Source organism: Saccoglossus kowalevskii, chromosome 2 (assembly GCF_978046115.1).
Source record: "Saccoglossus kowalevskii chromosome 2, keSacKowa6.1, whole genome shotgun sequence".
In the NCBI taxonomy this organism is placed as follows: Eukaryota; Metazoa; Hemichordata; class Enteropneusta; family Harrimaniidae; genus Saccoglossus; species Saccoglossus kowalevskii.
In genome coordinates, this window is record NC_140642.1 from 2,173,251 (window position 1) to 2,195,460 (window position 22,210).

The 22,210-nt window shown below is 36.6% G+C and overlaps 1 protein-coding gene across 1 annotated transcript; it reads right to left on the bottom strand.

Moving 5' to 3' along the window:
* Positions 1–1,646: 1,646 nt before the first annotated feature.
* Positions 1,647–7,708, bottom strand: LOC146748047 (uncharacterized). The gene is made up of 4 exons (XM_085505803.1): positions 7,265–7,708; positions 4,565–4,687; positions 4,342–4,440; positions 1,647–2,499 (listed from the first exon to the last, which is right to left on the bottom strand). The coding sequence occupies exons 1-4, from the start codon at positions 7,377–7,379 to the stop codon at positions 2,225–2,227; spliced, it is 612 nt and encodes a 203-aa protein (XP_085361929.1). The 5' UTR covers positions 7,380–7,708; the 3' UTR covers positions 1,647–2,224.
* Positions 7,709–22,210: the final 14,502 nt, after the last annotated feature.

A 22,210-nucleotide genomic window follows, 5' to 3' on the forward strand; every position in this document is an offset into this window, starting at 1 on the left:
GCAAATTTAATTATCCCTTAGTTGTCAATGCAGGATGTCAACTTCGACCACTGGTATTTCTACACTGAATGTTTCATAGAATATTAAGATATACTTATGGATTCTGTATTTTGCCAAAAAAACTGGTCTACATTCGTAAACACAAATCTAATATCAAAGGTGCCTATGCCTATCACGTATGGCTTTTCCTACTACCACAACGGAATCAAAACATAATATAATACATTATGTCGAATATTGACTTACTTGCTGTTTTGGATATAACGTCTTATAAGGAATAATAAGAAATGGGTGTTGTCAAATTGGGCAAAGTTTACATTAAGTCGTTAGCTGCACACTCAATGCATAACTCATAACTATTAATGGTCTGTATAAAATCAAAGTTAGGTTATAGTTTATGTGCGATGGATATTGATACTATTTCGTTATAACAAGATCAAAGGGGTTGTTGGTCGACAGCCAATGACCATAATTACACTCACTCATTCCGCTTATACAAATAATATATACTGTCTACTTAAACTAAAATGTTGAACAATATATTGATAATTTTGATTTGTCGCACATTTTGCATATAGTAATCTTATGTTTTGTTGGATTTTGATTGCAGTTATATTGCTTAACATCAATCCAACATCTTCCTTCTTTCCCAGACTGGAACCTTATAATGTTTTTTTTTTTTGGGGGGGGGGGGGTAGTGGTACAACATAGTTTCATCAAATATATGGTTATTGATATATACAACGTCCTGTTGTATATTCTCTGTCATAAAACAAAACTTTCATTAGCAGCACATAAGTTTGCATATTACGCAATGCGCAAGCACATGGATGTAATACACCATATCAGCAACTCCAAACGCATGCGCAATGTCCATTTTAACATCAACTATTATAGCTCACGAAAATCTTTCTTGAAGGTTTTGAACAAAACGACATCCTACTTGTATTAACGACGGAAAAATAGCCGTCAACGAAGAGAGTAATCAACCTGATCTCCGAACTGAGTGATGTTGCGGAAATGTCCTTAAATATCTAAGTCATGTCGGATGTTGCGGATTGTCAAACAAATTCTTGTGACATTAAGTGGTTAAGTATACACTGAATTGATGACGTAATGTATACACTTAGTACTGAAAACAACACAGTCACGTAGGTAGATTGTGTCCATGTATTACATTAAGAAAAAATCAAGTTAAATATACTGGCACGGACGTCATGTTTGAATGTTAAATGGTATAATAATAATAATCTTTATTGAAACCGTATCCCGGAGTGGGTTCTTAGTTGAAAATACAATAAAGTAATACAAAAAAGATAGCAAACAAAAAAAAAAAAAAAAAAACAAAAAAAAAACAAAAAAAAAAAAAACAAAAAACAAGTGGAGTGAACACGTACATAGGTGTGTACTAAAAAGTACTAAGTCCATCGGTAAGCTCAATAACAAACTAAATCGCTTGCATTCCCTAATTGAGATACAGAGAAGAGAGCAGTTACGTTTGAATTACCATATTCAATTTGTATCATTTTTGTCAATAGACTCCCGCCGTTCAATTTGAATAATATGTTGAGTAGTATATATGCATTACTATGTACGATATGAACGTATTTTTATATTGTTAATACCAGGACTTCTACAAATACGAATTTATTTAACAAATACGTTTTACTCAGCAATTATTTATTTATTGTCTATGGGTGGGACATTTGATTATTATTGCACTCGGCGACGTGTATAAGTGATACATAACGAACGAAAGTTGGTATTATAAACACATACATGCGACCTTATATACTTGTATTACTGTATACATTTAATCTGACATCCACAGTGCATGCAACTACGTAATTCATGTTTCTCGGGTTCACAACTTTGTAAAAATCGTCACCAATATACATGGAATTGACAACATATTTGCTGAAATGTGTGAATAAAAAATATGTAAAAATACACAAGAGCGACCTGTTTAATATCGAACGACCTATACAATAGATATTATAGATGTGTTGCCGTCATGTAGATGAATTTAGACTCAGTGAAAATAAAGAAAGCACATCAATAATATATTTATATAATAATGTGTTATTAATTCAATGACATATTCATCAATATAGCAGTACAGTTTATTGCATCTCTTCTTTGTGGAACATTACAGGCACGATTCGATTGCTGTTTTTATGTATAACTTTGCTGACTGAAATACCTTGATATGCTGTAGCTGTATTCACACAGAATTCTCACTCAAATCATAAACAAAAGTACCACCCATTGAATAGTTTCCTGCCACTTGTGACACCCATCGGCGACCGTCTGCGGTGTCCTTTTTATCTTCATTATCGTCAACAATGTCCGAGATGTAGGGTCTCCCCTCGCGCCCTCTCCGACAACAGCAACATATACAGAAAATAAATCCAAGCAATATTACGGCAACACTTAACAGGAACATAGCAGTAACGGCAACCGTTGTATCTTTGAATACTGATACCGATGTGTCAGCTTCTGCAAGTCGAAACATCAATCAATCAATCAATCAGCCACTCAACTGAAAATAGTGCAGTATTTAAAATGTCCTCTATGCTACATGCTACATATAGAAATATTCATACTGCCTGAAAACTGTGACCGGAAAACCTAAATTCAAATAAATTGTACACATATCTACAAGCAAACATTTCGGCTAATGTTCGGCAACACACTGTGTCCTTGTGTGCTAAAGGTCAAAACAGGTAATAGGCATGGATACTATAAGGTTATTACGAGAATACCTAAAAGTATGCACGAAGACTGTACAACGGCAGTATCGACCGACGCGTAGCCGAGGTCAATGTGACGGCATACATCTTTTCCTCTCAAAGATACATGGGAATACCGAAAAACATTTAGCGAACTTCTTTGTGCGGAGTCCGGTCAAACCCTGGGGGCTACCATGTTTGTGTTTTACTATTAGAGGACTCTCACGCGCGTAATCGCTCCATATTTGGAATTCGCATTTCCTAATTTTGGTAGGATGAAAAAAACAGTGTAATACCACAGAATTACGGCACGTTAAACTCATGACGTTACTGTGACATATGTATAATAATAGCATATAATAGTACCTCCATGTCTTATGCAAAGGCAGTATGTGATGTGTACAGCGCAAACATTGTGTGCTTTCTTCCGTTAATTACTACAGATTTGCATCAAAACTTCCTTCATTTTAAAAAACAAGATGTCGGTCAAATTGAGATAAATCCCAGTAATAATAGAAAAGTTAAATTGAGAAACTGTATGTACTCACTCTGTTTTATAGCAAATCTCAGTATTGGGGTAGCCAATTTGCAAACTCGCTGGCGAATTGGCTAACTGCTTGGTTTTTGACTGAACAGTAGACTTTCGAATCTCGCTGGCGCCGACTTGTGGTCACGTTCAAAATGGAACATAGAATGCTTTTACGTAGCCTGGTACATGTCTGGATTCTCCTGAATGATTTGCTTTGTGAGGCGTGAAATGTGAAAGTAGTTTCCGAGGCCAGCTTGCGAATGGCCACTGTCAGCTGGCGTACAAGTGATAATATGATAAATGCGATATTTACTATATGGGGGGAACCATCTTGAACACTGATTGAAACTAAATAAACAGAGTTGCGAAACAGTTTCCTATAAATCAGGCAGAAAATACGTTTTCACATCCAAACGATTCTTTGGGGTTACTTTAAACTAAACTGCTAATAAAATTCGACTTCATTCATCGTTTTTGCGTCGACAATTCCTTTGTATACGAATACCTCATTATCCGAAGAAAATAGAACACTTTCAATGTATATTTTAAAGCGAAATCGCCATTCAACTAAAGTATGAAGACCATCCCCTACTGTTATATAGATTTACCCAGAGTGCGCGTGACCACAGGACGGCGCCAGCGAGATTCGAAAGCCAACCGTTCAGTCAAAACCAAAGCAGTTATCCAATTCGCTAGCGTGTTGCCAATTGGTTGCCTGAATACTTCTGAGACTTGCTGTAAAAGTATTAGGCAAATCGTCAAGGCAATGCAAGCTTTTTGGATGTAGTGTGACGTATCGATGACGTCACGTGACTTCAAGCCAGTCTTTGTCCTCGGTAATTAATCTGCACAACCAAATGAATGAATTAAAAGTTACGTTTACCTTTACAAAGGAAGGTTCACACACAAACACCCGGTGTTCTTTCACACGCTGACAACCATGATTATGGTGTTTACGGTTTGTCAATAAATACTACTAAATTTGCACTCATGTGATCAACTGGCAAGTTTTCCGCCAGGTTCTGTTTCTAATGTTCTAACATGTTCAATAGATTTACATCGCATTATATTCATATTTACCTTGGTCATGACAACCATCGTAGTACTCGTCTCTACCATCTCTACAGTCTTTGTTACCGTCACATCGACGGAAATCTGGTAGTAACGTCACACAACTATCTGCAATTGATAAAAAATTAAACATTCCGGGGATGATGCGTAAAATAGTACATTAGGTGACAATCGGACGAATCAGATGTTTATGTGAACGAAGAGCGAACTGATACTGTCAGTACTTACGCACCTCCGTAACAAGTTGGAAATACTTCATCGGCATTACGATCGCAGTGGCGCTCGCCATCACATCGCAGTATCCAGGGGAGGCATATATCCTCACCATCCACAGCACACGAAAAGCACATTTGATCTGCAAACATATATACATATATATAAGGAACATTCTGAGTGAAATATGTTGAAGGCAGATGATGATATTTGGTAACCAGTCAACACGCTTCCAAGGAAGTAAGACTTTCTCTTTGTAGCCTGTGTTCTCACAGAAATCATGATGTCACAAATTTGAAATGATTTTACGCACCAACATAAAGGCTTCACAATGGTGATGTTCCCTGAAACATTTATGAAAATTCCATCTACTATCACTATACTAAGGCTAAGATATCATTTCTAACCGCTACAGACTGAGGCATACTATTTTCTATAAATGTATATTCTGTTTTCCACAGACTAACCGCTTTTTTTTCAGGAGTATTACCAAGTTCAAAAACGCCATTCAATATACAAATAAAGAACATAACATCGAATGACCTCAACGAAGTGTGTATCTCTACGAACGTTAGCGGAACACTTTATTTTATGGCCACTATAACACAGAAACGACCCAACCACTCTTTAATCTAGTCACGTTCTCTACAGATTGCTAGACAAAGTACTGATAGCAAGTAATGGGAAAATCCCAACAGAAATGTCAGTTGAGATCTGTGTTATTTCCGTAAATCAAAAGTGAATAAATGTGAATAATTGTGTTTTTAACGAGACAAGTGTAACTGTTGTGCCACCTGCTACCCTACTTTAACTTCTGTTGACATTGAACCCTCATTATTGTGTAACTATATTGGTGTGGATGTGCGTTTCACGTGACGCATGCGTAGTTAGTAATCGAATAATCGATATGTGAATACCAGATATCTCAACGTCTATATGTCTGTCATTATGTAAGTTTAATCAATATTATATAATGTGTAATGTAGTTTGTTGTGGTAAGTACAATTGTAATTTGTAAAAAGTAAACATTTGCGGCAAACATGACTAAATTATAAATAATCATTTAAATGTTATTTCAAAATTAATTCGAGTTATTATTAACGACAAATTATGCAAAGTAATATCATATAAAATAATCACATTCTAACGTGTTGGATATTGGTCAATTTGTTTTAAATGCGAAAATAATTTATATGTGTTTACTTGATAATATGATAAAATCACTTTTGCAGTGAACATATAAACACGTTGGTGTTATGACAAGAACCAGGCCTGACACTTCCATTTATTATATTATAGATAAGTCAATTTCAAAGGTCGAATGCAGTCCGTGATTCTTTCTTCTGTTCTATTGTTTAACATCTAAATGTTCATATCAACGTAAATGTTCGCAGCATGATTAAATTAACCTTCATACCAACTTCTCAAGTTTGATTTCAAATTCGCCTTTATTTCATATAAACAGCATTCAACACATGTCGTATTGTTTGGCAAGATTTAGTAAGTCACAAAATGTCATTCTTATGATTAAATGCAACATCTGATTTATATATTACAACATATAACTTATATATTATAACTGTCTGATATTGAGTTTGTAATTGTGTTATGTTACGACAAACAGACGTATACTCAAGCCCGAAAATGAAAGTTCTGTTTCCGTTAGAAACAATACAGACCAATACAAGCAAAACCAAATCCAGAAAATTTTACATATCAGCACCATGTTGCGAGCAGGATGTCATACTCGTGCAGTTATTTATGAACGACGGGATAGAGTTGTTACTATGGTAATCTTTACGTAAGTGGTAATTATTTTCAAAGACGCTAACTTTGCTTATACATCTACCATGCGTACTCTTATCGAGTCTAACTGTATTATTTTATCATTATTGCAGATGACCAGAATCGACACAAAATTTAGTGATTTGAGGGACTGAAATAAATAGAATCAATACAAAAATGTATAATGGCAGTTAAAACGATGTAGCGTTGCACGTGCTCATTAAATTGGTGGTTCACTAACGACTAGGAATTAATTTATACATGTAATTAAACGCGACGCCATCAATCTCAGTGGCTCATCAAACAGAATGTGAAGTATTCGTAGCGTATATCTTCTCGTGTTACCATGGTTACCACTTTAAATGCCACTTACTGCGTTACATGAAATCATTATAAAGATTACCTTCAAAGTAACACTCAGCATGTGTGAATTCAGTAAATAGTAATGTATGTTGCCCAGCTCATGGTTTCTCGTATATATAACGAATGCATAATTCAAAATAATTGTAAAACACACTACACCTACTTGCAAATGTTTGTAAAAATTAAAATATGATATTGCACCATCGGAGTGAGTAGTAGACAATTAGTTATAGTAATATAACCAATAATCACGTATAAGTCATTAGTTCGTTTTTTCAATAGGGAATAAATATAAAAAAGACCTGGTAAAAATGTTGTCATGTCACACCTATACATATGACTGATTTACAGCACGAATGAACAAAATTGCAACATTCGTACGATGTAGTTAGTATGTACGATGCAATAACGTGAGACAGAAACCAAACCATAATCGACAGCAATCGTGTTTGAATGCACTACATGAATACTAGCGATTTACACACAGTTAGACAGCTGATAGCGAGTCTCACCAACACCCTAACTAAATCAACTAAATACATATATTTCAAGCCACGATAAAAGTACATACCATCCTCTACTGTGAACTCCATGATTTCCTGTGTCGCTATCATAGTATACATAGTCACTGTCATAATGTAAATAACGTTCAGTATATATGTTGAGGACACAGTGAGATCGTACATGTGTAATCGTAACTGAATGCACTGAGTAACAACGAAGACGCTGAAGCTGACAAAATTGACCAACAGTATTCCGTCAATATGTACGATATTCGTTTCGTCTGAATTAGCCAGTATACATCACGCCACCCGTCACATAGAGCAAATACACTGTTAATAATCAACGACATTCACTGACGAATCCAGCCTTTTCTTACGACGATACATTGAGCACACATGACACAAATGGTGTTACAATAGTTCGACGTTGCTGCGAGAGTAATCTTCTTCGTCGGTCGACTATTTTAGTCTTCAATTAGTAGTTCAGCTGTTCCGAATCTGGAGTGCGGGCCTTTCCATCCAAAACTTCGATAAGATAGAGTACCCTCAAATAAAATAGTATTAAGCATCCTCAAGTGAGAGAGTATGAAGACGTTGATGGCGCGTATATCACTTTGCACCTGCACACGAACCAATACACGTATTATTATAACGTGGATGTACAAGGCATCCTTATTCAAATATAGCCATCTAATGTATAGATAACCGTTCGGTAATAGACTATTTCATGACCCCTAAAGGTCACACAACCTGGTATTTTCGTTGGTATTACAGAATCGCAATTAGTACAATTTGGGTGTTTTAATGTTTATTTTTTCATAACAGAAACATTTTTCTCTAGTTAAAGAAATGGTTAAGTCTATGAAATTGTGTAGAAATGTCAAGATAAATTAATTCATACCAATGAAAGTAGATGTATGACTTTTAAAAGAGGAAATGGAAGTGACCTATTAGGATAGTTTCTTTCGCAACACTAGTGACGACGGTGTTTTAAAAAAGCCAGATATAAAATCAAAGTACACTGCAATGGAAAGTGACTGCGGACTAGAGGACGGAAAGTGTACTCGATATTTGTGAATTGTTTTAATTGCAGCCATACACGAGTAAATAAATGTGTTACATGGGAGATTAGATCGCTATTTCCCATTTTTTTTTCAAGATAATAATGTGTAACGTCGAAACATCATATATTATTGATGGAATGATGGCTAGCCACGACAACAGTACATAACATCCTCTATTGTTAACTCCAAGAGTCACTATGTCGCAATCATAGTATACATAAGCACTGACATTATGTAAGTAATGTTCAGTATGTATGTTGAGTAATATAGGAGACGCTGAAACTGGCAATCACATGGATGAGAGTTTTGTCCTGACTCATCCACATTACAATGGTAATCTCTCCGGCCTGACAATCACAGAGTTGAATGTTCGTGTCCTCACTATTCCATGTTATAATGGTTATCTCTCCGGCCTGACAATCACAGAGTTGAGTGTCATGTCCTCACTATTCCATGTTATAATGGTTATCTCTCCGGCCTGACAATCATAGAGTTGAGTGTCGTGTCCTCACTATTCCATGTTACAATGGTTATCCCTCTGGTCTGACAATCACAGAGTTGAGTGTCGTGTCCTCACTATTCCACACTACAATGGTTATCCCCTGGCCTGACAATCACATAGTTGAGTGTCGTGTCCTCACTATTCCATGTTACAATGGTTATCCCTCTGGTCTGACAATCACAGAGTTGAGTGCTCGTGTCCTCACTATTCCATGTTACAATGGTTATCCCTCTGGTCTAACAATCACAGAGTTGAGTGCTCGTGTCCTCACTATTCCATGTTACAATGGTTATCTCTCTGGTCTGACAATCACAGAGTTGAGTGTTCGTGTTCTCACTATTCCATGTTACAATGGTTATCTCTCTGGTCTGACAATCACAGAGTTGAGTGTTCGTGTTCTCACTATTCCATGTTACAATGGTTATCCCTCTGGTCTAACAATCACAGAGTTGAGTGCTCGTGTCCTCACTATTCCATGTTACAATGGTTATCTCTCTGGTCTGACAATCACAGAGTTGAGTGCTCGTGTCCTCACTATTCCATGTTACAATGGTTATCCCTCTGGTCTAACAATCACAGAGTTGAGTGCTCGTGTCCTCACTATTCCATGTTACAATGGTTATCTCTCTGGTCTGACAATCACAGAGTTGAGTGTTCGTGTTCTCACTATTCCATGTTACAATGGTTATCTCTCTGGTCTGACAATTACAGAGTTGAATGTTCGTGTTCTCACTATTCCATGTTACAATGGTTATCCCTCTGGTCTGACAATCACAGAGTTGAGTATTCGTGTTCTCACTATTCCATGTTATAATGGTTATCCCTCTGGTCTGACAATCACAGAGTTGAGTGTTCGTGTTCTCACTATTCCATGTTACAATGGTTATCTCTCTGGTCTGACAATCACAGAGTTGAGTATTCGTGTTCTCACTATTCCATGTTATAATGGTTATCTCTCTGGTCTGACAATCACAGAGTTGAGTGTTCGTGTTCTCACTATTCCATGTTACAATGGTTATCTCTCTGGTCTGACAATCACAGAGTTGAGTGTTCGTGTCCTCACTATTCCATGTTATAATGGTTATCCCTCTGGTCTGGGGCTAATCTGCACTGGCTTGGAAGGTTGTAAATGATTAGCTAGTTTGAATTTGCATAACAATACTGACAATGAACGTGCATTCAACGCCACAAGTTTTTTTGTTTTTTAGCCAATCAGAATTCATCTTCCGAGCCAGTGCAGATCAGCCGCTGGTCTGACAATCACAGAGTTGAGTGTTCGTGTTCTCACTATTCCATGTTACAATGGTTATCTCTCTGGTCTGACAATCACAGAGTTGAGTGTTCGTGTCCTCACTATTCCATGTTATAATGGTTATCTCTCCGGCCTGACAATCATAGAGTTGAGTGTCGTGTCCTCACTATTCCATGTTACAATGGTTATCCCTCTGGTCTGACAATCACAGAGTTGAGTGTCGTGTCTTCACTATTCCACACTACAATGGTTATCCCCTGGCCTGACAATCACATAGTTGAGTGTCGTGTCCTCACTATTCCACACTACAATGGTTATCCCTCTGGTCTGACAATCACAGAGTTGAGTGTTCGTGTCCTCACTATTCCATGTTACAATGGTTATCTCTCTGGTCTAACAATCACAGAGTTGAGTATTCGTGTTCTCACTATTCCATGTTACAATGGTTATCTCTCTGGTCTAACAATCACAGAGTTGAGTGTTCGTGTTCTCACTATTCCATGTTACAATGGTTATCTCTCTGGTCTGACAATCACAGAGTTGAGTGTTCGTGTTCTCACTATTCCATGTTACAATGGTTATCTCTCTGGTCTGACAATCACAGAGTTGAGTATTCGTGTTCTCACTATTCCATGTTATAATGGTTATCCCTCTGGTCTGACAATCACAGAGTTGAGTATTCGTGTTCTCACTATTCCATGTTATAATGGTTATCCCTCTGGTCTGACAATCACAGAGTTGAGTGTTCGTGTTCTCACTATTCCATGTTACAATGGTTATCTCTCTGGTCTGACAATCACAGAGTTGAATGTTCGTGTCCTCACTATTCCATGTTATAATGGTTATCCCTCTCGTCTGAGGCTAATCTGCACTGGCTCGGAAGGTTGTAAATGATTAGCTAGTTTGAATTTGCATAACAATACTGACAATGAACGTGCATTCAACGCCACAAGTTTTTTTGTTTTTTAGCCAATCAGAATTCATCTTCCGAGCCAGTGCAGATCAGCCGCTGGTCTGACAATCACAGAGTTGAGTGTTCGTGTTCTCACTATTCCATGTTACAATGATTATCTCTCTGGTCTGACAATCACAGAGTTGAGTGTTCGTGTCCTCACTATTCCATGTTACAATGGTTATCTCTCTGGTCTGACAATCACAGAGTTGAGTGTTCGTGTTCTCACTATTCCATGTTACAATGATTATCTCTCTGGTCTGACAATCACAGAGTTGAGTGTTCGTGTCCTCACTATTCCATGTTACAATGGTTATCTCTCTGGTCTGACAATCACAGAGTTGAGTATTCGTGTCCTGACTATTCCATGTTACAATGGTTATCTCTCTGGTCTGACAATCACAGAGTTGAGTGTTCGTGTTCTCACTATTCCATGTTACAATGATTATCTCTCTGGTCTGACAATCACAGAGTTGAGTGTTCGTGTCCTCACTATTCCATGTTACAATGGTTATCTCTCTGGTCTGACAATCACAGAGTTGAGTATTCGTGTCCTGACTATTCCATGTTACAATGGTTATCTCTCTGGTCTGACAATCACAGAGTTGAGTGTTCGTGTCCTCACTATTCCATGTTACAATGGTTATCTCTCTGGTCTGACAATCACAGAGTTGAGTGTTCGTGTCCTCACTATTCCACCTTATAATGGTTATCCCTCTGGTCTGACAATCACAGAGTTGAGTGTTCGTGTTCTCACTATTCCATGTTACAATGGTTATCCCTCTGGTCTGACAATCACAGAGTTGAGTGTTCGTGTCCTCACTATTCCATGTTACAATGGTTATCTCTCTGGTCTGACAATCACATAGTTGAGTATTCGTGTCCTGACTATTCCATGTTACAATGGTTATCTCTCTGGTCTGACAATCACAGAGTTGAGTGTTCGTGTTCTCACTATTCCATGTTACAATGGTTATCTCTCTGGTCTGACAATCACAGAGTTGAGTGTCGTGTTCTCACTATTCCATGTTACAATGGTTATCTCTCTGGTCTGACAATCACATAGTTGAGTATTCGTGTCCTGACTATTCCATGTTACAATGGTTATCTCTCTGGTCTGACAATCACAGAGTTGAGTATTCGTGTCCTGACTATTCCATGTTACAATGGTTATCTCTCTGGTCTGACAATCACAGAGTTGAGTGTTCATGTTCTCACTATTCCATGTTACAATGGTTATCTCTCTGGTCTGACAACCATTATCGCGTGCATCTTTAGGTTTAAGTAATATGAGAAAATGGTAGCGGCCTGAATTTTAATTTAATAACAACTTGGAAATAGAAGTGACGTTATTTCATGATTACAGTTCAATAACGGGAATGTGAGCAATAATAATCGTGAAGCTGTAGAGAAGTTGACGATTAATTTTATGAACAACAATAAAACAAACAGTAACAGTTTTCTCGCAATTGACGTATACGGGATAATAATATTTACTGAATAATTATGAAAGGTTGCGGATACAATCATTCATAGATGCAGACGTATTAGGCTGATAACGGGTCATCAAGTATGATAATAAGAAACAGACATGTGATTATCGAATACGTATTTCTGGATAGTGTTAAGCGGTTAATGCTTTAATCGGGCGATTGTTAAACAGTCAGTTTACATAATGTGTTATTTATTTATTATATGTTACTGTCTTTTTCACAACGAAGCATGCTATGAACTAAGTAATGCGACGAAACAACTATGCCACTTACTGGTCTGCGAAATATAATGAAATTGTCTACAATTAACAGACTTTTAGGGGTGAAGGTCATTCCTGCTTTAGTTTCATGTGAACACTACTCGAAGCACGTATTCGTATATGTGAAATCCTAATAAGACACGAAATATTGACCGCACGGCTGAAAGCAACATCTGATTTGTATTTCAGTAACTTTTAGATCTGGTATTGGACTTATAATTGCAACGACGGAATTCAAAATATATACTCATGATTCACTAAGTATTTCAATAGCGATTTGAATTCTGAATTTACACATTATCATAGTAAAATGCTAGAATAATATAAAACAAGTCTCACACTATGTTAACCGTCTATTGACGAACATATATGAACTTCCGTAATTAATAGATTGATCGCCTAATTAACTCAAATTAGAAAGATCGTCGTAACGTTATATGCACGATTCTTTATTTCATTTGTCCACGTTACTTGTTTACTAGAATGAAATAGCTTACATTGTACACTGTACATGTGACCACGTTATTGGTATATACAGTTTATGCACAAAGCCTTGTACATTTCATGTATTCTGACGTCATGTACTTATAATAAGCAAATAACACCGAATAAACGGCAAGGTAAATACTACGTCAGATATAGTAAATACGTACTGCATGCGTGACTCGAACCGGTGCTCGCGTACGGCACCTTATCGCCTAGCTTCACGCCACTGCACTCTTCCCCTCGGCTACCAGGCATCCCCAAAAAAGGATGCTTAATAACCGAGCTTATTACGTGCAGAGAACATGAAACCCGTCCACGCGATACGCGCCACACAGCATGGCCAGAATGCGGCAAAGGCCTTCAGATCTGGCTATACTAGACATTTACCTTGCCGTTTATTCGTTGTTATTTGATTACTTTACTTCCCATATCAACAACAACTACGAGTTTAATGTACTTATAATGTTCATCTCATGTTTATAAATATGAACATTAAAGTGTGGTGGTCATCGCGCCATGTCCTGTTTGATATGGGACTCATAGCGACATACACAACGCATGTAAATACATTGTTAATTTACATTAAACTAGAACACAATTAGTCCAGTCGTCTACTTGCTCTACTTGCAGTGATCGATGTTGTCCTAGTCAAAGTGAAAGGTCTGATTTGCAGTAGCGGTTTAAAAATATGCCACAGTTACGTAGCTAAGATGCCAGTTTACAAAATATGTCACAGTTACGTAGCTAAGACAATGCCAGTTTACAAAATATGTCACAGTTATGTAGCTAAGACAATGCCAGTTTACAAAATATGTCACAGTTATGTAGCTAAGACAATGTCAGTTTACAAAATATGTCACAGTTATGTAACTAAGACAATGTCAATTTACAAAATATGTCACAGTCATGTAGTTAAAATAAGACAATGTCAGTTTACAAAATATGCCACAGTTATGTAGATAGGACAATGTCAGTTTACAAAATATGCCACAGTTATGTAGATAAGACAATGTCAGTTTACAAAATATGCCAGTTATGTAGATAAGACAATGTCAGTTTACAAAATATGTCACAGTTATGTAGCTAAGACAATGTCAGTATACAAAATATGCCACAGTTATGCAGAGAAGACAATGTCAGTTTACAAAATATGTCACAGTTATGCAGAGAAGACAATGTCAGTTTACAAAATATGTCACAGTTACGTAGATAAAACAATGTCAGTTTACAAAATATGTCACAGTTATGTAGATAAGACAATGTCAATTTACAAAATATGTCACAGTTATGTAGATAAGACAATGTCAATTTACAAAATATGTCACAGTTATGTAGATAAGACAATGTCAATTTACAAAATATGTCACAGTTATGTAGATAAGACAATGTCAATTTACAAAATATGTCACAGTTATGTAGATAAGACAATGTCAGTTTACAAAATATGTCACAGTTATGTAGATAAAACAATGTCAGTTTACAAAATATGTCACAGTTATGTAGATAAGACAATGTCAATTTACAAAATATGTCACAGTTATGTAGATAAGACAATGTCAATTTACAAAATATGTCACAGTTATGTAGATAAGACAATGTCAGTTTACAAAATATGTCACAGTTACATAGCCATGACAAAGCCGGTTTATAAAAGACGTCACAATTCTCTGCAGCAATTACACACAGCAATGTGAATCCAACTGTATAAAGTACAATCTGCTTATGAATACTATTAGCAATAATTGTATAAAGATTGACTAAAATAAACCTCAGTATCAAACAGTACGATAATATTAAATGATGTTGCTAATATTATACAATATTATGTTATAATATTATAATAATTTGAATAATTCTGATAGTTTCATGTGTCGACTGGAACGTGTCAAATGTAAAGCTGCATATACTTGAGGCATTATTTCAAATTCTGCCAACCTCAACTTTTCCGCGCACATGAATGTGTTTAAATTTTTAAACGGTCACGGGGGGGGGGCGCTTGTTGTTGTTCAAAAGCGATTGTTTTGTCTTTGCTGTACTTCCTGTCTAGAAAGGCAGCAGTGCACACATCTTATCAGCTGTGTGTAAACTACAAACAGATATCTTATCAGTTGTTTGTAAATAGCAAATAAAGAAAGTGGCTCAACTTAAAACTATTTACCCTCAGTTCAGTTATGTTTGTAAACCATGCATATTAATGAGATGCACTAGTTGGGTGTACACTGGATAAACAAAAACTTGGCCATTTGTTTGCACACAAGAAAAAAATCAGTTTACTTGTACAGGATATTTTTTTTCAATAAAAAAGAAACACCAATGTATGTAGCATGCCTTAGGGAGCTATTTTTGTGATTTTCGAAAAAAAATGTGAAAAGTGCCCTATTCTGCTACCTTAATTAACTCTAAAATTAGCACTTATGTTTCCAATACATCCTCGCAACAGTAATTATGGATCGAAAACTAATAATCTGTTTTATTTAAATTGATGGCCATGCAAATGAGCCATAACAGACTAGGATGTTTTAAATACGAAAGTTACGATCACTGCGTTAGTTTTAGCCTTTAGAAACTGTGAAATGCATACACGTGGTAAGCAGGATATCAAGTTTGTATACAATATCAGATGTATATGATCATCGCCAAAGGATAGGAACAAACGGCAATAACTTTAGCTGATATTGTAGGATCAATCATTAAATATTCTCCATATATCTCTCATTTTATTAAGGTAGCTTGATGCATGTTTCATGTCACGAGTTCACGGGGTCGATTAAAACATTAACTCAAAACGCCCGATAATTTCAATATTTTTACCACTTAGTCGATATAAAATTACACAAGTAGTGTAACATAGGGATGATGTAGACCGATGGATACTAGTATGGTTCAATACAATTTGCATATATAATTGGAAACAAGAATGCACACCCGTCAATGCTATGCAAACTAGGCCACGCACGAATCAAGTAAAATATAGTTTATTAGGTACACCAAGATTTATGCTTGGTATGGTTCTCGTATTCGGCAACATCGCACGCCCATGCAACAGTTAAACGCGGCCTCCAACACGAACTGTAAGAAGTTTATATTAAGACATTATACACTGCAAACACCTGGGCACGGTCGGTAACGATCCTGCGACAAGAGGGGGAATCGGCATTTCATACCGTCACCTATATATTTGTAAATTATCACTTAAATAAACTGACCAGGAAAATATCCAGTTCTATAGAGTTACAAGCACAGTATGGTAACTGAAAGCCAAAGAATAACTAGTGTGTCTGTGTAGGTCAAGAACGCCCCCTAGATCCGCCACTGAGTACATTTTTCCGTTCTCTTGATTTTCGAGTCACTCAAACCATGGACTGTCTTCGTTGGCAAAATCTTGAGCAGCAGCAACGCAGACTAACACTAAAACCACGCTGACTCAGTTTTAATAACATTACGTTTATTGTGCCAATTTTTAATTCATTAAAATAAATAAATAAATAAATAAATAAATAAATAAATAAATAAATAAATAAATAAATAAATAAATAAATAAATAAATAAATAAATAAATAAATAAATAAATAAATAAATAAATAAATACGTAGTAGATTCTTACAATGCTACGCCTCGTGCTATGTCACACGCAACGTAATATTACCGTAATTGGTGATGGTTCAAATACCAAAATGGCAACAGTAACATAAAGACTTCCCTGGCGGCGATGATAACATACGAACACAGAGCCAACAGATGAGGTTTCAACTGGTACTGGTATTATTATACTCTGCAAACATCAAGTACAATAACGCGGTAAAACTACAAACCTCCAATAACTAGATACTTAAATTCCAACACAATTCAACAAGATCTCCGATCTGAACTCAGTGATGAACAACTCCCCTATATATACCCACATGTCTATAAATAGACCATTACATCAGCATACATAATGAGTCTGGAATTTACTATAAATTTCTAGAATGTTCCATTACCTTCTATTGCCTCCTACAGTGTTCTATTACCTATTCTAAAAAAAAATCTAGAATATTCCACCCAGACACAGTACGGTTCTAGAACATTCTCAGTGACACGGAAGTGGTAAATAATGTATATTAGTACATTGGTATATTGTATACCATATATTGACATTGTAAATACGTGTGGCGATACACAGTATAATTGGTGGCTCCACGACGTAGAATTAGTTTAGGCTGGCGGTAATGAAACGTTACGCAATCAATCACTCGCCCAGCAATCGAAATATATACCCACTCGCGCAACTGAAACCACCTACTGCGTTTCATGAAAACATTATAAAGATTACCGTCAAAGAAATACTCAACATGTGTGAGCTCAGTAAATAGTAATGTATGTTGTCATGCTGTGCATAACGGGCACAAAGTAACCATATTTTTTGTATACAGGAATGCATTATTCAAAATAATTATAAAACTCAGTACACCTACTTGCAACTGTACGTGAGACATTAAGACATACTATTTATTTACATAAAAGGGAAAAAGCACATAGTAACATGCAAATGACTAACAATAATTGCTTGCAATTTTGCAATGCTGTTGGATAACACACTTTTCGTTAAATAGAGCTGTAACTTGTTTGATAAACTAAAACAAATATTTCCATAATCCACGACTATTTAACTGACATGTTATTCACTTCACAAATTCCCAGAAACTCTCTGCTTTAACACATATATTCCTTTCTTACCAATGTCAATGTAACTGGATTTCTAGCATCCTATTCTAATACGATTCAAACTGATATATGAGAGATACCACATTTGGAGCAGTTGGTTTTAAGATATTTAACTGCTTTTTATTCAAAACGTAAACTATCACATTGGGTGTCACTATCTATACACAGCACATCACCAGCTGTTACGACGTATGGTCACCCAATAACCAACGAAGTAACATGTTGTGAAATATGAATGTATTTCAAAACACGGTATATTGTGTCGCTTGGTGCCAATGTGTCAAATAACCTTTGGTATATTTACTGTAGTTGTTGTATAATATAAAGTCACATATTAGTTGGAGTGAATGGTCAATTTAACAATAGGCTGTCAATCATATATTTAATCAATTTGACAGGGACGAGAATTTATGTAATCTGTAACGTATATCACGACCATCAATAATCTTGGCACCCAGATCCCGTATTCACATTATGCAGATCTGATGCTGATTGATGAAATGCAAACAACATAAGTAATTTTCATTAATATGATACCCAAAATGTTCGTCACTTAAACCATTAGTGTGCTCAATATATAATATAATCTAATCGCAATAGACTTCAGTGTTATCGCGTTTCAGTGACTTCAACCTACCACTCACTGCTGCCTGTTTGTTTGCGGTCGCTTGGATTATACCGATATATGCTGAGATTAGTCCTAATTAGCTGAACTAATTTCAGCAACAAAGTCAATAGTGATTTAGTTTTATGTAATAATATAAAATCAAAACAAATCTATTATCCATTAACATACAAGATGACAAATGTCACCAGGTTCATGAGACGCACAATTTACCAACAGTGTTAGTATGGATCATCTTGAACTACTCTACGTCTCTGTACAAGTGATGGTACCAGGTGTCCGGAATGGGTACGCGTAGCCTGCTAGCATGCTACACCCGTCAAGATGATACCAATAACTTCAGAAGCATGTAGCTATCTGGGCAAGTTGTAAAATAGTTTATAGTGAGTCATATCCAGGAATACTGTCTCTCGTCATTTGCGAGACAGACATGTCAAACTTGGAAATTAAATGCTTGTATCTTCCAATAAATCTTTTAAAAGTTCTAACAAGCACTGATTTGAGTATCCTTGCTTCACCAGCTTTGAAGCCAGTGAGTTGTGTCTTACCCAAAAATCGTCATACAATACACAAACTCTAGAATATCTAAGAAACTGTGAGATATAGACACCATAAGCTGGAGATGATGGAAAATTGCTAAGCAAATAAGGATAATTACCAATTTCAAAATCAAAATCATCTCTTTTGTCATACAGCTTAGTAAATAGACCATTCGGTCTAATTTGGGAAAAAAATCAAGGTAGGAAGCAGAATCCATGTTCTCAGTGGTGGTATCTTTAATTTCTAACTCATGGGGATAAATCAGGTCTAGATATTTCGAAATACCCTGATTATTGAAACTCAACAGATCATCAATATGTGTGTGTTGTTAAAGCGCTTTGCAAGTTTTTTTTCCTGATTGATGCAGAGATTGTATTAATTCTGCATCATATAAATATAACAAAACAATCAAAGCACGTATATTCATGTCACAAAATGTTGATTCCGATATATTTTTATATTTTTATGTCTGATTCTCAACTTGTACTTAAATTGTTTATATCATATGAGAAACAATAAATGTGTCGTCACGATCCAAATATTTCACAACTGATTTAAATCACATTTTCTCATTATCTTTTGAGGAACAATGTGACCTGTTTTCGAAAGTTCTTTTCGCAATGCATCATGAGATTTGATCGAAATATAATGGAAGGGTTTAGCGAAGATTGCCGTCAAATTTTCAACCCATTATTAGAATAACATCATGCATTGGTTAGTGTTACACAGGGGTATTTTTTTCAAATAAAAACATCAACTGCACAGTGGGGGAGGGAGTGAATTATAATCATTTAAGGCACGTTTAGAAATAGTTAATATACACACAATGAAGCCAATTAGCGAACATGAAATACAGTGACATGTTCTGAACAGGATGTTATTTTTGTATATCTCACACGACTGGACAGTGAAGTATTAGTAAAACGAATAAAGATGTTTCAAATTTAATTGATGCCAATTGTCTGTATACAATTGGTATACAATAATATTGTATTGCCTTCATTACATGCAATGTTTAACGTTACTTTTATTCAGAGCAGTTATTTCAAATATTCTATACATGTGATATTTAAATTATTATATCTCCTTATTACATCAGGTCATAACTAATTATTATTGCTGTTTATCATAATCAAAACCAAATCGACATTCATTGATTTGATCTACATATTGTCAATGCTCAGTCCCAGTTCTATGTTGAATGCCAACAACTAGCAGCGACCCCGTGTGCCAACAACTAGCAGCGACCTAGTGTGCGCGTACTTTAGGCTAAATACTGATATATTGAATGCCAACATCTAGCAGCGACCCAGTGTGCGTGTACTTTAGGCTAAATACTGATATATTGAATGCCAACATCTAGCAGTGACCCAGTGTGCGTGTACTTTAGGCTAAATACTGATATATTGAATGCCAACATCTAGCAGCGACCCAGTGTGCGTGTACTTTAGGCTAAATACTGTTATATTGAATGCCAACATCTAGCAGCGACCCAGTGTGCGTGTACTTTAGGCTAAATACTGTTATATTGAATGCCAACATCTAGCAGCGATCCAGTGTGCGTGTACTTTAGGCTAAATACTGATATATTGAATGCCAACATCTAGCAGCGACCTAGTGTGCGCGTACTTTAGGCTAAATACTGTTATATTGAATGCCAACATCTAGCAGCGATCCAGTGTGCGTGTACTTTAGGCTAAATACTGATATATTGAATGCCAACAACTAGCAGTGACCCAGTGTGCGTGTACTTTAGGCTAAATACTGATATATTGAATGCCAACAACTTGCAGCGATCCAGTGTGCGTGTACTTTAGGCTAAATACTGATATATTGAATGCCAACAACTAGCAGTGACCCAGTGTGCGTGTACTTTAGGCTAAATACTGATATATTGAATGCCAACAACTTGCAGCGATCCAGTGTGCGTGTACTTTAGGCTAAATACTGATATATTGAATGCCAACAACTAGCAGTGACCCAGTGTGCCAACATCTAGCAGCGATCCAGTGTGCGTGTACTTTAGGCTAAATACTGATATATTGAATGCCAACAACTTGCAGCGATCCCGTGTGCGTGTACTTTAGGCTAAATACTGATATATTGAATGCCAACAACTAGCAGCGACCCAGTGTGCGTGTACTTTAGGCTAAATACTGTTATATTGAATGCCAACAACTAGCAGCGACCCAGTGTGCGTGTACTTTAGGCTAAATACTGATATATTGAATGCCAACAACTAGCAGCGACCCAGTGTGCGTGTACTTTAGGCTAAATACTGATATATTGAATGCCAACAACTAGCAGTGACCCAGTGTGCCAACATCTAGCAGCGACCCAGTGTGCGTGTACTTTAGGCTAAATACTGATATATTGAATGCCAACAACTTGCAGCGATCCAGTGTGCGTGTACTTTAGGCTAAATACTGATATATTGAATGCCAACAACTAGCAGCGACCCAGTGTGCGTGTACTTTAGGCTAAATACTGATATATTAAATGCCAACAACTAGCAGCGACCCAGTGTGCGTGTACTTTAGGCTAAATACTGTTATATTGAATGCCAACAACTAGCAGTGACCCAGTGTGCGTGTACTTTAGGCTAAATACTGTTATATTGAATGCCAACAACTTGCAGTGACCCAGTGTGCGTGTACTTTAGGCTAAATACTGATATATTGAATGCCAACAACTAGCAGCGACCCAGTGTGCGTGTACTTTAGGCTAAATACTGATATATTGAATGCCAACAACTAGCAGCGACCCAGTGTGCGTGTACTTTAGGCTAAATACTGTTATATTGAATGCCAACAACTTGCAGTGACCCAGTGTGCGTGTACATTAGGCTAAATACTGATATATTGAATGCCAACATCTAGCAGCGACCCAGTGTGCGTGTACTTTAGGCTAAATACTGATATATTGAATGCCAACAACTTGCAGCGATCCAGTGTGCGTGTACTTTAGGCTAAATACTGATATATTGAATGCCAACAACTAGCAGTGACCCAGTGTGCCAACATCTAGCAGCGACCCAGTGTGCGTGTACTTTAGGCTAAATGCTGTTATATTGAATGCCAACAACTAGCAGCGACCCAGTGTGCGTGTACTTTAGGCTAAATACTGTTATATTGAA

Excerpts from the sequence above, each read along its gene's own strand:
- LOC146748047 (XM_085505803.1), bottom strand. The coding sequence starts at position 7,379 with ATGTACGATCTCACTGTGTCCTCAACATATATACTGAACGTTATTTAC. Across the intron at positions 4,688-7,264 it reads GGAGTTCACAGTAGAGGATG|ATCAAATGTGCTTTTCGTGT; the intron begins GTATGTACTTTT and ends ATATGTTTGCAG. Across the intron at positions 2,500-4,341 it reads CGATGGTTGTCATGACCAAG|AAGCTGACACATCGGTATCA; the intron begins GTAAATATGAAT and ends TTCGACTTGCAG.